The sequence below is a fragment of the Zalophus californianus genome, chromosome 3 (assembly GCF_009762305.2).
Source record: "Zalophus californianus isolate mZalCal1 chromosome 3, mZalCal1.pri.v2, whole genome shotgun sequence".
In the NCBI taxonomy this organism is placed as follows: Eukaryota; Metazoa; Chordata; class Mammalia; order Carnivora; family Otariidae; genus Zalophus; species Zalophus californianus.
The window spans coordinates 123,401,397-123,414,684 of NC_045597.1; the positions used below are offsets into that span (position 1 = coordinate 123,401,397).

At 37.0% G+C, this 13,288-nt stretch overlaps 1 protein-coding gene across 10 annotated transcripts in view; it reads left to right on the forward strand.

The window, feature by feature from the left end:
- The window catches only part of PKP4 (plakophilin 4), a 231,836-nt gene that overhangs the window by 160,399 nt on the left and 58,149 nt on the right, over nt 1-13,288 (forward strand). For 8 of the 10 annotated variants that reach the window (XM_027588571.1, XM_027588575.1, XM_035726564.1 and 5 more), the window contains 2 exons: nt 11,094-11,225; nt 11,336-11,526. In XM_027588571.1, the coding sequence (XP_027444372.1) occupies nt 11,094-11,225; nt 11,336-11,526 (323 nt within the window). The remainder of the gene's footprint in view (nt 1-11,093; nt 11,226-11,335; nt 11,527-13,288) is intronic. The other 2 variants (XM_027588573.1, XM_035726563.1) reach the window with 1 other exon arrangement.

The following is a 13,288-nucleotide window of genomic DNA, read 5'->3' on the forward strand; positions in this document are numbered from 1 at the left end:
AATTTGCAACACAAAAGCATCAGCATATCATGAGATAAGACGCAAACTTAAATGGGAACACTTTATGCCTCAGTAGAAATGTACGGGATTTATAAAGGCGATAGAAGAGGAGTCTATATTATACATGTTCATAAATAGGATATTAGATTAGCAGTCATGTATAAAGAACCATTATTTTATTGAGGATTTGGGATGTTATGATTTATTGTGGCTGTAAATTGTATAAATGACAAAATTTCATCATACATTCATTCCTTCCTATTTCTCTTCTAAATAACAGGAGGATACGACTTTTTGTGAAAACCAGCCAAGTTTTTCCTCCCTTATTATTTCAGGCCTTCTGAACCACACAGTCATGATAGTCTTCTTACCGCGGCTACAGTGAGGTAGCTTCCTGAATCACTACTGTAGAGGTTCTCTTAACATTTTAATGTTTTATGACTAAAGGCCCCCCCCACACACACACACACCCCTTTGGGTTTGTTCTGTTTTTAATTCAATGAGGATATATTATACATTATCCTATGACTTGGGTTTTTTCCTTAACAGCATAGTAAAAACCAAGCATGTGTTTCTGTATCAGTATATAAAGATCTGCCTCTTTTTAAATGGCTAAGTACCCATAGTTTAGAAAATTTATGTAAGCAGTCCCTAACTGGTAAATATTTGATTTTTCCCCAATTTTTTCCTTTGACAAACCATGGTAAAAGTTTTCTCTGCACATCTGTCTGAGTGTCTTTGTCGATTACATTTTTTTTAAGTGGAACTGCCTGGGCAAGGGTATATACGGGGGCTTTTTGGGCAAATATTGTCAAATTGCCCACCAAAAATGCATAATAATTTGTAGGAGGGGATGAGACTTTAACTCCGCCTTCTTAGGCTAAATGACTGGAGGGGTGGGCAGTGAATTTAACTGACAACAGTTAATAGAAGAGTAATCCCAAAGTATTCATATACACATAGGAGCTCACAAAGTAGTTTACCTAAACGGCTAAAGTTAAGAGTTATCTACCTAACTTAATGGAGTAGAGGAAGTGGGCAGAAAAGGCTTCTGTGGGGAAAAAGAAATGGGTTTCTAGGGGAACAAACGGGTATAAGAAATCTTGTGAAAATGTTTGTTTATGCAGGTGCAAGTGGTCCTCCCATTTTTTTCTTCATGCCATATATCTCCCCCCGGGGAGATCCATGGCAGCCTCACTCCCAGAAGTTTCTGCTTTTAGTGAAATAAAGGATACTCCATGAAGGCTTCTTAAATATTCGTTAAATCAGAACGTTACGTGGGGACGAGCATACCACTGACCATTCTTTCATTTGATTAGTTCTTATGGAAGTTAGGGATCAACCCAATCTTGGAATTTAATAAAATTCCTGTCTTTCTTTTCTTTTCATATCTGGATCAAAATGATCACATACGTTTTTCTGTTAACAAAAATGCAACAACCACTACCAGAACAAGCAAAAAAGCAAACTTTTTTTCGCCATTGGAGGTAATTCAAGTAGCAATACTTCATTCCAGAGGTTCCCAACTTTGCTGTACATTCAAATCACCTGTGGAGCTGTTCAAGTCTGGGGCCTGAAACAGGCATCAACAGTCTTTGAAGATTCCCCGTGATCCCACACTGCAGTCTGAGAATACTACCTACTCATAACTAAATTAATTTAATTACTGGTAATTAAAGAAAAGAATTAAAAGTTTATCCTGCCAGTCCTGTACAGATTATATTTTAGGATAACCAAATAACCCTGGCCATTAATAGCTATTTTAAGATAACTAAAATATACCAAAGGAATTTCTGCTGATAAATGTAGGAAGAACAATAAAATTAGAAAAATCACCAATTTGCATCCTCTAATGAAATAATTGATTCAAGCAAAAATTGTCAGTGTATGCAAAAACCTCTATTTTCGAACCTGGTTGCACATTAGAACCACCTTGGGAGTTTTTAAATTCCTGATATTCAGACCACAGCTTAGGCTGATTAAATTGGAATCTCTGGGCGTGGGACTCAGTCAGCAATAGTTTCTAAGCTCTACAACCACCCCCATCCCAGGCAATTACAGTGTGCATTAGGAGAGAGGTTGATAGTGAACTTGAAAATATGGAAAGATCAAGCTGCCATCACTTGAATTGGCTGACTGATCGTAGCAACTGTAAAAGTTGCAATATGACACGATGTAAAGTACACAACACCATCCATAAAGTATTCTAACCACAGAAGTTTGACCTGAAAGCTTCTAGCTCTAACTTTCTGCTTAAAAGACATACAGAGGTTAAAAGATATATAAATGCCACCATGAGAAACCCACATGCTAATTCAAAATGTGGAGCATCCTGAGTTTATTGCTGTGATTCCCTCAGTGAGCCAAGAAAATGAAAATGAGGGTATGGGAGCCCCTTTTTAGATTTAAGGTACTAAGTAACAATCATAGTCCAACACCATCAGTAAATCTTATTTCAGCCTAATACAAGCCAACTGAAGAAAAATTTTTGAGACATCAGGAAAATTTGAATGTGAACTCATTCATATATGGTATGATGGAATAAATGTAGTTTTTTGAAGTCCTTATTTTACAGAGCTACATATGGAAGTACTTAGAGTCAAAATGATCTGATGTGAGGGATCTGTTTGAAAATTCTATAGCAGAAGAAAGGAAAAAGATAAATGGAGCATAAAAAGTATGGCATAATGTTGTTAACTATTAAATTGGGAAGATTGTTAATTATACTTCTATTTTCTTTTTTTTTTAAGATGCATTTATTTATTTTAGAGGGAAGAGAGAGAGAGAGAGTCCCAAGCAGACTCCACGCTGAACATGGAGCCTGATGTGGGACTTGATCCCAGGACTCGAGATTATGACCTGAGCCGAAATCATGAGTCGGGCGCTTATCCGAATGAGCCACCCAGGCGCCCCTTCTCTCTCTACCTTTATAATTGAAAACTTTAATTTTAAAAAACTTAAATACGAATTCTTTAAACAAAGGATTCGCATATTGGGGATAAAACTAGTACATCAGAGTGACACGTTAAAGCCAGCCAGCTGTTGGCCATACTGCCAATGTGAGCCATGACACAAATGATCCACTATGAGATGAATGACAGTTTCCAGCCAGTAGATGTTACTTAATGTTTATTTCCACATAGGTGGGATTTTGTTAAATGAATCCTAATTTCAGCTGAATTACCTGTAATGTGCTGGACACCCACCTTTCTGCTAGTTCAGAACTCTGCATTTATCGCTGTTTTGTGCAGGCTCTAGGACACCCGCCTTTCTGCTAGTTCAGAGCTCTGCGTTTATCACTGTTCTGTGCAGGCTCTAGGACACCCGCCTTTCTGCTAGTTCAGAGCTCTGCATTTATCACTGTTCTGTGTAGGCTCTAGGTAGCTTCACTGTACACATCTTAGCTACAGACACTTTCACAGCCTAACTTATCAGCCATAAGGCAGTTGCGCTATACAAGATAAAATCATGAAAAAAAATAGAGATATTCATTCAAAGGACATAATGAAATAAGAAAAATGAATAGCAAAATGTAGAGGACTATGGCAAAAGGCAAAATATTTGAATACATTCAAAATGTGTAATGTAGAGTCATGGCAATAACTGCTTTTATTTTGTGGATTGTACCTAAGCATTTATCTTCAAAGTCTTTGATTGATATAGCATTATACACTTTTGCTTGTTGTTGTGTCTCCTTGTTTGGCATCACACTTTCTCTTTTTTCTTCATTAAGAGAGGCATCAGATTTCAAATACTAGGATTCATCTCTGAAACTGAATTTTGTGTTGTGCTGTGATAAGCCTTCTACACTGTTGTTTGTTCTTGGCATATTGTGTTTGTGTTGAGATTGCTTATGGTAAAGTAGTCTATAGCAAAGATGCTTATAGTGAAGACTGGACAAGGTTTGTGGATGAGTGGCAACCACCAAATAAGAATATTCACATTTTAATAGTCAAATGTTCTTACACCATTTACATATACTGTATGGGGATGTATGTAACACACCCCCATAAGACTTAAATACACTGAATTAGGACTTTTTTTTTAGAGAGAGCGCACGCACGGGGTGAGGGACAGAGGGAGAGGGAGGGAGAGAATCTCAAGCAGGCTCCACGCTCAGCACAGAGCCCAATACAGGGCTCGATCTCAACGACCATGAGATCATGACCTGAGCCAAAATCAAGAGTCCAACGCTTAACCAACTGAGCCACCGAAGTGCCCAGTGAGGTAGGACTTTGTATTAAAGTCACTCCAGTTTTAGCCTCTAACATTTTATGTTTAATATAAACATGTTAAATAAACATTTAAGTGTTCTCGTGCTCTTAATGATATGTGAACAAATATTCTATTAACTCCTAAAATAAAATAGAACAGTATCAAGTTTAGGGGCACCTGGGTGGCTCAGTTGGTTAAGCAACTGCCTTCGGCTCAGGTCATGATCCTGGAGTTGGGCTCCCTGCTCAGTGGGGAGTCTGCTTCTCTCTCTGACCCTCCCCCCTCTTATGCTCTCTCTATCTCATTCTCTCTCTCAAATAAATAAATAACATCTTTATAAAAAAAAAGAAAAGTATCAAATTTAAAAGCTCCTTTTTCCATTACCACCTCCTCAACACACAGAGCCTCACTTCCTCAGTTTACAGTTGTTGCTTAGGGTAATGTCAGAAAGGCTACCATCTGTAACCCCACATTTCATTCGTAAGCCAAAGTTAGTCTGCATTTAGCTCTATCTTGATAATCTTTACCAAAAAAGATAACTCAATAGAAAATTTACAGTAAAACCTAGTTTCAGAAGACCTATTCATTTCTTTTTGATAGGAATATCATCCTACCCTTACAGATTTCTATGGGTTTTTTTTTTTAAGAAGTTTTTTTGGGGCACCTGGGTGGCTCAGTCGGTTAAGCATCTGCCTTGGGCTCAGGTCAGGATCCCCTGGGATCCAGCCCCAAGTCAGGCTCCCGGCTCAGCTGGGAGTCTGCTTGTCCCTCTCCCTCTGCACCGCCACCCCCCTGCCGCCTCTCCCCCCCACCATGCTCTCTCTCAGATAAATAAATAAAATCTTTTTTTTTTTTAAGGAAGTTTTCTTGGTTTTTTGTTTTGGAGGTTTTTGTTTTGTTTTAACAGAGGGAATCTATCTTATATCTCATACTATCAAATATACCCTTTTCTATATTTGGTAAGATTTTTTTCCCGAAAAGGAATAAAGTATGTCTTTGAAAAAATATTTGAATGATTTTTGAGCACTTATGTTCCATAGATCACTGATTTTTTTACATCACAGAAAATCCTTTATTCTTTTTTCAACTTTCTCTGTAGGAAGCAAGAGGCCCGTGGCTTTTTATGAGCACCTACTTGTAAACTCAGTGTTAGAAACTTGACATGTGTGATCCATTTCTTTTCATCTTTATAATTCTAAACTCCTTATTTTTCTAGTTTTCCTCTTACATATATAAATTCTTTATGGCAAGTGTGACACCTGTATTTTAATTCATCCCTAGACTAAAAATACTTGATAAATACCCATTTTAATATGACTATTTGCAGAAAGACCTTTTTTTTTTCCCAATTTTTTAAATCATTTTGTATTCCTGAACAGAATTCAGGAATTTTAAAATATTTATGAAGAAGAGATCTCTCTGGTGACATTGAAAACTATAAAATACTTTTTAGATTTGCATTATAGAAATTAAATAAAGTGCTTTATACCAGCTTATGCAGAAGCTGAGTTTGCTTAAGCCACAAAATTGAATCCAGGCTGATGAGCTTTTACAGTGGATTTCAAGGCAGGCTAATTGATGTTTAGAACAAAGTTTAAAGTGAACTAGAAGACACTTCATTAATGGTTTCCATTTTCCAAGACTTTTCACTCAACATTTTCTAGATGAGTAAAATTTTTGGAGCCACTGTCTTAATATTTAAAAGATAGCATAAGTATGCATAAGACCCAAGAATCTAGATACATTCAAGAGAACCAGACTAGAAATAGTTTCAGTAAACAAGATCTACCCATTCTTGCAATTTTTTACTTCCATTAAAGCCCAGCTTTTAAAAGATATCATATGTGTATAGTAATTTATATTTGAGTCATCAAAGTCCAGGTATCTATAATCTTAAGATATCAGTCAGTGTCTATCTGTGTCTTCTGTGGATCAAAGAATGTTTTTATGATTCATGTTTCCATCACCCTATTCACATTTCCACTCAGCAACAGTATTTCCCGATGATCTCATTTCCTCTGATAATAAGGTTACCTGCTGTAGAAGTGAATCATGTACATCGAAGAAGTTACTGAAGAGGAGAAGTCTTTTCAAGGCCATCATCCGTGTCCTCTTGCAGAATTTGGCCTAGAGCTTGACTTCTTAGCCATAGAAGGCACTGGAATATTGCTGTAGTTCTGTGGAATGTAGACTCCTTCCTGAACCTGTCGCCCTATAGGAAGCCAGAGTACCATAGCCAAACAGGAAGTTGAGTCCCCATAAGACAAAATTTTCTGCTCATATTTTCATAAAGTATTACCACTCAAGAGTATGAAAGCCTAACCTCACCTCACAGGCCAAAGTTGGAAGAAAAGTGAGCTACTCCATTTCCTTAATTGTCAAGACAGCATCATCTGCCTTAACACTGCATTCTATTACCATCCCAGGAGTCCTGCCAAAACTCACATTACACTATGTTTTATGTAAGGGCAAACCTTTTAAACACCATAGCAACTCAGAACAGGCACAAACGAGAATCTAGCAAAAAGTTATAATATGCTGGACTGTGAAAGACTAGTTACAGAGCTGTATATACTAAAAATCTCCTTACTGATCTCTAGGTTTCTGTTTCCATGGTGATTTTACACATTGTACAGACCTCTGTTTCATATACCAAAAACAGTAAGACACATAGATGAACAAAACAGAGGAATTTCAGTAATTTCAAGTTCTTTAGAGAGACCTTAGCCTTTTCCTGAGCATATTTTTATGCACACTTGGTGTGTATTTGGGAGATAAATAATAATACACTTTGTATTTTATCTTTCACTGTGAGCTTAATGGTGGATAATAACATGAGATTTACGTAGCCCTACAGCATTACTGTCCCTTACCCACTAGTATTTTCTTAGCTGCAACCTTCTACTTTTTCTAATTAATTGCCCTCGTTTAGGTGATATTGGGGCACTCAGATGAAATATAACAGGCAAGAAGGACCATGTTTCCAATAATCTCCCATTCATAAACACAAATGGAGATTATTTCATTCTACCTTGAAGCTTGTTCAAGTTCCATATTCTTAGACATGCATTTTCATAGAAGATGCTAATTTGATGTTTGAAAATGCCCCATAAAATATTTCTGATGTTCCCCAAAACATGTTTGTGAAAAAATAACACATGTTCTTCAGTACACAGATGAAAGAAGTAGCATTGACATTCTGTTTGCCATTTTTGCTCATCAAAACGTCTCTCAATTTCATGTTCTTACTGCACTAACTCACAACATGCCAACTATTTAACTCTAGTTTCTAGCAGTGCTCATGAAATGATCCCATCCTATAAGACTCTGTGGTTTCTCTGGTAAATTTGACTAGTGTCTTCTTTCATTCCTCATAGCACAGGTTTTTAAAAGACATTCATTTTAAAGTAAGACTACATAGATAATACATAGTTAATAATTTTGAGCCTTACCCTACTACAATAAGAATACCTTCTACAGTAATTGGGAACTGGGTCTTCTTACTACAGGAATAGTGACTATGTGTATATACATTTATGTGTGTGTAATTTAGAAATTACAAGTTTTCAAGGAAACAGTAAATAATAGTAAAACAGTGTGAAAATAATTTAACTTGGTCTTAATGATTGAGAAGAAATAATATCTTTCTGTCTTTGCAGATATGCATTACGTTGGGCTTCATTATAGAAGTAGAAAAATGAAGATCTCCTTGATAGTTTAGAATTGGTTGCTTTATAGCTCACTAATACGATAATATATTATCATAATAGTTGTAATATGATAAATATATGTATTTATCAACTTTTTAAAACTTTAACTTCAGTATTTACTTAAAGATAAAAATAGGGGCGCCTGGGTGGCTTGGTCAGTGGAGTGATCTTGAGGTGGTAGGCTTGAGCCGCAGGGTGTAGAGATTACTTAAAAATTTAAAAATCTTTAAAAAAAAAAATTTAGGCCCTGTTCTCTAAATAACTCAGTTATTTAAATCTTTAAATTGGATTTGGAGGACATGGGAATTTGGTATTTTAGTGTTTTAGTTACCATTTCACTGTCCTTTTCCACATTTTATTTTCTTGAGGTGTTGCATTTAAAAGTATAAGAAATGGGTGCCTGGGTGTCTCAGTTAAGCATCCAACTCTTGATTGTGGCTCAGGTCATGATCTCAGAGTTGTGGGATCGTGCCCCACATAGGACTCTGCATCCAGCAGGGAGTCTGCTTGAGATTCTCTCTCCCTCTGCTCCTCTCTCTCTCTCTGTCTCTCAAATAAATAAATCTTTAAAAGTATAAGAAACAGGTGCTAATATTTAGAGAGGGTCCTTGGTTGTATTACTTCCAGGGTAATTTTGTTTATTTCATTTGTTTTTATATTTTTTTGAGATACTAATTCTTTTAATTAGGGTGACCAGTATGGAATCCTGTCTCTCACAATTTGTGCTTGCTCTGTTTAAGATTATTTATTTTAAATAGCTTCTTTCAAAGAAAAGTTTAAATGAGCACAATTGTTTGTCACATGATTTGTAAAAAAATATTCTATTGAATGAGGAGACAGAATCGCTGAGGGACATATTTTTAGGGTGCCACTTTCTCTTTTCCTATTTAAATACCAGGCCCTAATAGTTAAAAAAAAAAAAAAAAAACATACATGGAACTCTAATGGGTTTTGGTTTCCATGGTGATAAGTTTTCAGCTCCTGACACGGCATACCACCTAATGTTTTCAGGCCAAAAGCTTTGATGTATTGGTGTCCTACGTTTTATCTTGTACTAAAGCTGAAGCTAAGAACTGTCTAAATCTCTTTTTCTTTTAAAATATGGTACATTTTCCACGTATGAGAAGTCTTGGAGTTCCCACAGGGGGGCTTCCGTATCTACAGATGGTTGCCGTTTCATATTTGATGTGTCAGAGCTCCATTTTGGATGAAGCCACGATGGACTGGGGCACAGCCCTGCTGTCAGGCGGGCCCTTGTGTCGCTATTCCCTGGCACACCAATTCTGTGTAAAACTCTTCTAGCCTAGCAAACTACGTATTTTCCTTAGTCCTTAATAAAATTCCATCCAGAAGTGATGCATAAGAATGTGTAGAACCCTAGAAACTTGTAACAGAAGACTTACAAATGAAGCCGATCACTCCCCAGGATTATCAGCCTGACAGAGCCTCAGATCGGGTTTCAGTGTATACCAGGGAAACCATATACAATCTGTAATCTTTATTGAAATTCCAGACTTAAGAATTCAGAACTGTCACTGAACTCTACCACCTAGAAGTGTACTGTCAAATAATAAATCAGGAAACAGGTCATTAAAAACCTATATTAAGAATATCAGCGAATCTTTCTGGAGGCTAGGAAACAAAACCTTGGATTGAATTCAGCGTCAGGCTAAAGGTTTAGAATGCAGGGGGGGCTCCCGGCTGTCCTATAAAACTTGTATTCGCTTTTCAAACTAGCTTGATCAGCAATGCCTACAAGTTTTACTTTGCTTTACATAGATAAACTTTATTGAACATAATAAAGCCACAGCACAGTGCCAGGCGTGAATCAGCACTCAATAAAGAGAAGCTGCTCTTCTTACTGGGAATTTGTTTGTTCGACAAATACTTACCAGTCACCTACTGAGTACAATGTACCTATCTAGGCACTGAGGAAATAACAGTAAACAGACCAGACAAAAGTCCCTGCTCGCGCTGAGCTTACACTCTAATGGTGAGAGAGTTTAAATGTGGTAAAGAAGGGGCAAGCTTAACTTCCTATAGGAAATTTTTCCTAAGCTCCTTTCCCCCACATACTCCCTGTGTCTCACACACACACACCTATCTTTTCCCATAGCTGCATTCTTAGGGCTCTAATAAATAGTTAAAGGAAGAAAGTCAGAAAGGAAAGACAAATGAAAACACTGAAATCCTTAGGATTATATCTTGGACTCAGAAGGTGGTACGGACTCGGTGTAAATCTTTGAAGAGATAGTGAAGCAGCATTCCTGAAAAAAATGTTTGTTAGCAACCTGAGGGTTAAATTTGTGGAAAAAGACTTCTGAAGATTATCAGAACATGGGCAAATATATTTTGAAGAAATAGAGAAAAGAGGTCACATTTGAATGGAAATGGGCAAAGGCAGTGTGATTTACACCACCTCGACTTAAGCATACAAAACAGACGTAGGAGATAGGGAAGGGGATAAATAGTTTTGTTTCTAAGATGAAGATGGCAAAATGATACAGTTGAAAGTAAAACAAGATAATTGGGAGAGATGGATTTGGCATGAGGAAACAAGGATCATGTTTAGATTTGTATTGATACAGAAAATGACTAAAAGAGTAAGGTAAGCAAATGGATAAAAAATTAAAATTTCCGTCATTTGTAACTCTGAGAACACTGTACAGAGTTCCACTGATTTTAGATAACATGAAATAAAACATAAAAACCTAGCTCTACCTTCAGAGGTTTCATTACCAAGCTCAATAATATAAACATCGTGCAAGTTTTTTATTTCAAACATTTGGAGGTATGAAGGATCTTTTATTAAACACTTGGCCACCACTCTTACCCAGAGTCTTCCTCTTGGATGAAGTCACCTGAGAGGTGAGTTTTCCAAGGGGGAACAAGGTCAGTTTTCAGATTTTAATTTCATGTAATATATAAGTTAACTTAGGGTGGTAATCAGGATGAAAAATTGTCATAAAATTTAGAAAAATATATTAATAAAATGAGTATATGGAATACTTTCATATAGAAAAGAGTCTAAATGATTGTGCAGTTTACAGTGAGAATGGTATTGTATTACATATAGATTATAAGAAGTTACAAATATCTGAACCTTTGTAGCAAGTTTTTATATAATACTGCCATTAGATTTAGCTGATTAAACTTATCTTCTTACAGATGTGCCAAATACTGGTGTAAACAAACCTAGAGTTTCTGACGCTGTCCACCCCAACAACTATCTCATCAGGACAGAACCAGAACAGGGGACTCTCTATTCACCAGAACAGACATCTCTCCATGAAAGTGAGGGTCTGTTGTATTATCTTTTAAGTATCAGATTTGCTTTTCATTTGTGCTATTTGAAAATGAGTATCAGAAGTGTAAAATAAAGATATTTCCTGCTGGTTTCATTCCTGCAGGATCATTGGGTAACTCCAGAAGTTCAACACAAATGAATTCTTATTCTGACAGTGGATACCAGGAAGCAGGGAGTTTCCACAACAGCCAGAATTTGACTAAAGCAGAAAATAGACCGCAGCATTCATTCATAGGATCAACCAATAATCATTTGGTGAGGAATTCAAGAGCTGAAGGACAAACACTGGTTCAGGTAAGCCAACCACATCAAGATCCTTGTAAAGAAATACCCTCCTAACTGAATATCTGTTATAAGTATTCTTTATTAGATGTAAAATCAATACATACAATTTTGATCTTATAGAATGGACAAAGTAGCAAAATCATTTTAACACTGTTCAGGTCTGTGATATAAAAAAAAAAATTTGGAATTATTTATTAACTCATATTAATGAATTCTGATAAATTCCAGATACAGGAGAGTAATTCTTTTAGAAGAAGCAAGTTTGTCATGAGAGGAACAGTCCAGGGCAGGAGTATGAGAAAACTAGGTGGAATGTAGACCCTCTAGGGGTTGTGCGTTCCTAAAAATACTAGAGCTACAATATGTTCTAGAGAGGCCTAGAGGGCAGAGCACTATTCCCACACCTGAATAAAATGGGACTGGCCTGTTCTAACCAAAGTTTTTTGCCTTCCTCTTTGGAATTGTTCCCTGAAATCACAATTTTTTGTTAGAATGTAGATATTCTTGCCTATAGAAAGTTATCATATATAACTTGGTCAAAAAAATAAGATGGCCTATGTATGTATGTACAAAAACTCCTTAGCTCCTCACTCACTGCCACTTTATTCACATCAGTCCACTAGCATGGCCCTAGTTAATGAAAGCATTAGGATCCTGAGTGGCAGTAACCAGTGAGGATAATGATCTGTCCAAGTACCCCAGTGAGTTCTCTGGAGCTGAAAAATGGCAAGATCATACAAGAAGTTAGGCAGACACTAATCCTCCCGTAACGCACTAGAGGAAGCCCAACACCACAGTGGGCCAGGCTTTGCGAGCCAGAGGAGGACACAAGAGCGCTTTGGCACTTTGGCTTAACAATTTAGAAGAAATGTTTAAGTAATCAGAAATATTCCTATATGAAAAAAAACAAAATTATGTAGTGCATGAATTTTTTTTTCTTGTCCAGTCATCATGTTCCCATGAATTTTTAAGCCAAGCTGTAACCCCCGTCCTTAGAGTATACATTTATTCCTTTGCTGGTAGGGATGCTTTGATGGGAAAGTTTGAGAAGCTTTGGACTAAGTGCTTACAGGAGTTTATCTGCTTAGGTGAATTTTTATGTCTGCTGGTTTGAAGTCACACTTTAGAATAATAATTATCTTAACTACAGAAATTGTTTTTTCCCCTTAAAAGTGGGTAGGTTATCTCTTTTTTTTTTTTTCTCAGCTTACAGTAAGTTGATTTTGTTCCTAGAGCTGAAGAATTAGGTTACAAGGGGGTCTCTAAAATCTCTTGATTTGCATGTAGTCTGGGCAACACATTTCTAGCTCTTGGACCAAGTATCCCATTTTGGTAGTAAAACGCTCATATGTGAGATCTTCTTTACTTATTTTTAACACTATTTCTAAACCCTGAGCAGATTTTAATTTTCCAACTGTCTACTAATTTGCAAACTCCCTCTTTCTTGCCTTGTTTTATTTACAATCGCTTTCCCACCCCAGATCTCTCCATGGCTGTTGTTGCCTTCCCAGAATTGTTGAGTTTGAGCACATGTAGGTCTCAGGGCAGGTGTTTCAGCTAGTCCACTTGCTTGTGATACGTGGAAACAAAGCATTCTTCCTCTTAATACACCTAAGAGTGTTCAAAGTCCTTGCCTTATTCTGGTTGTTTGCTTAGTGCCCCGGCTAAAAGTGAAAGGGGGTTGGTGGGAACTGTACTCCAGCAGCCTGGTCCTGGGCTTGTAGCTCAGTGCCCTACTCTCGGAGCCTACGCCTGTTCCTCTCAGGCCAGT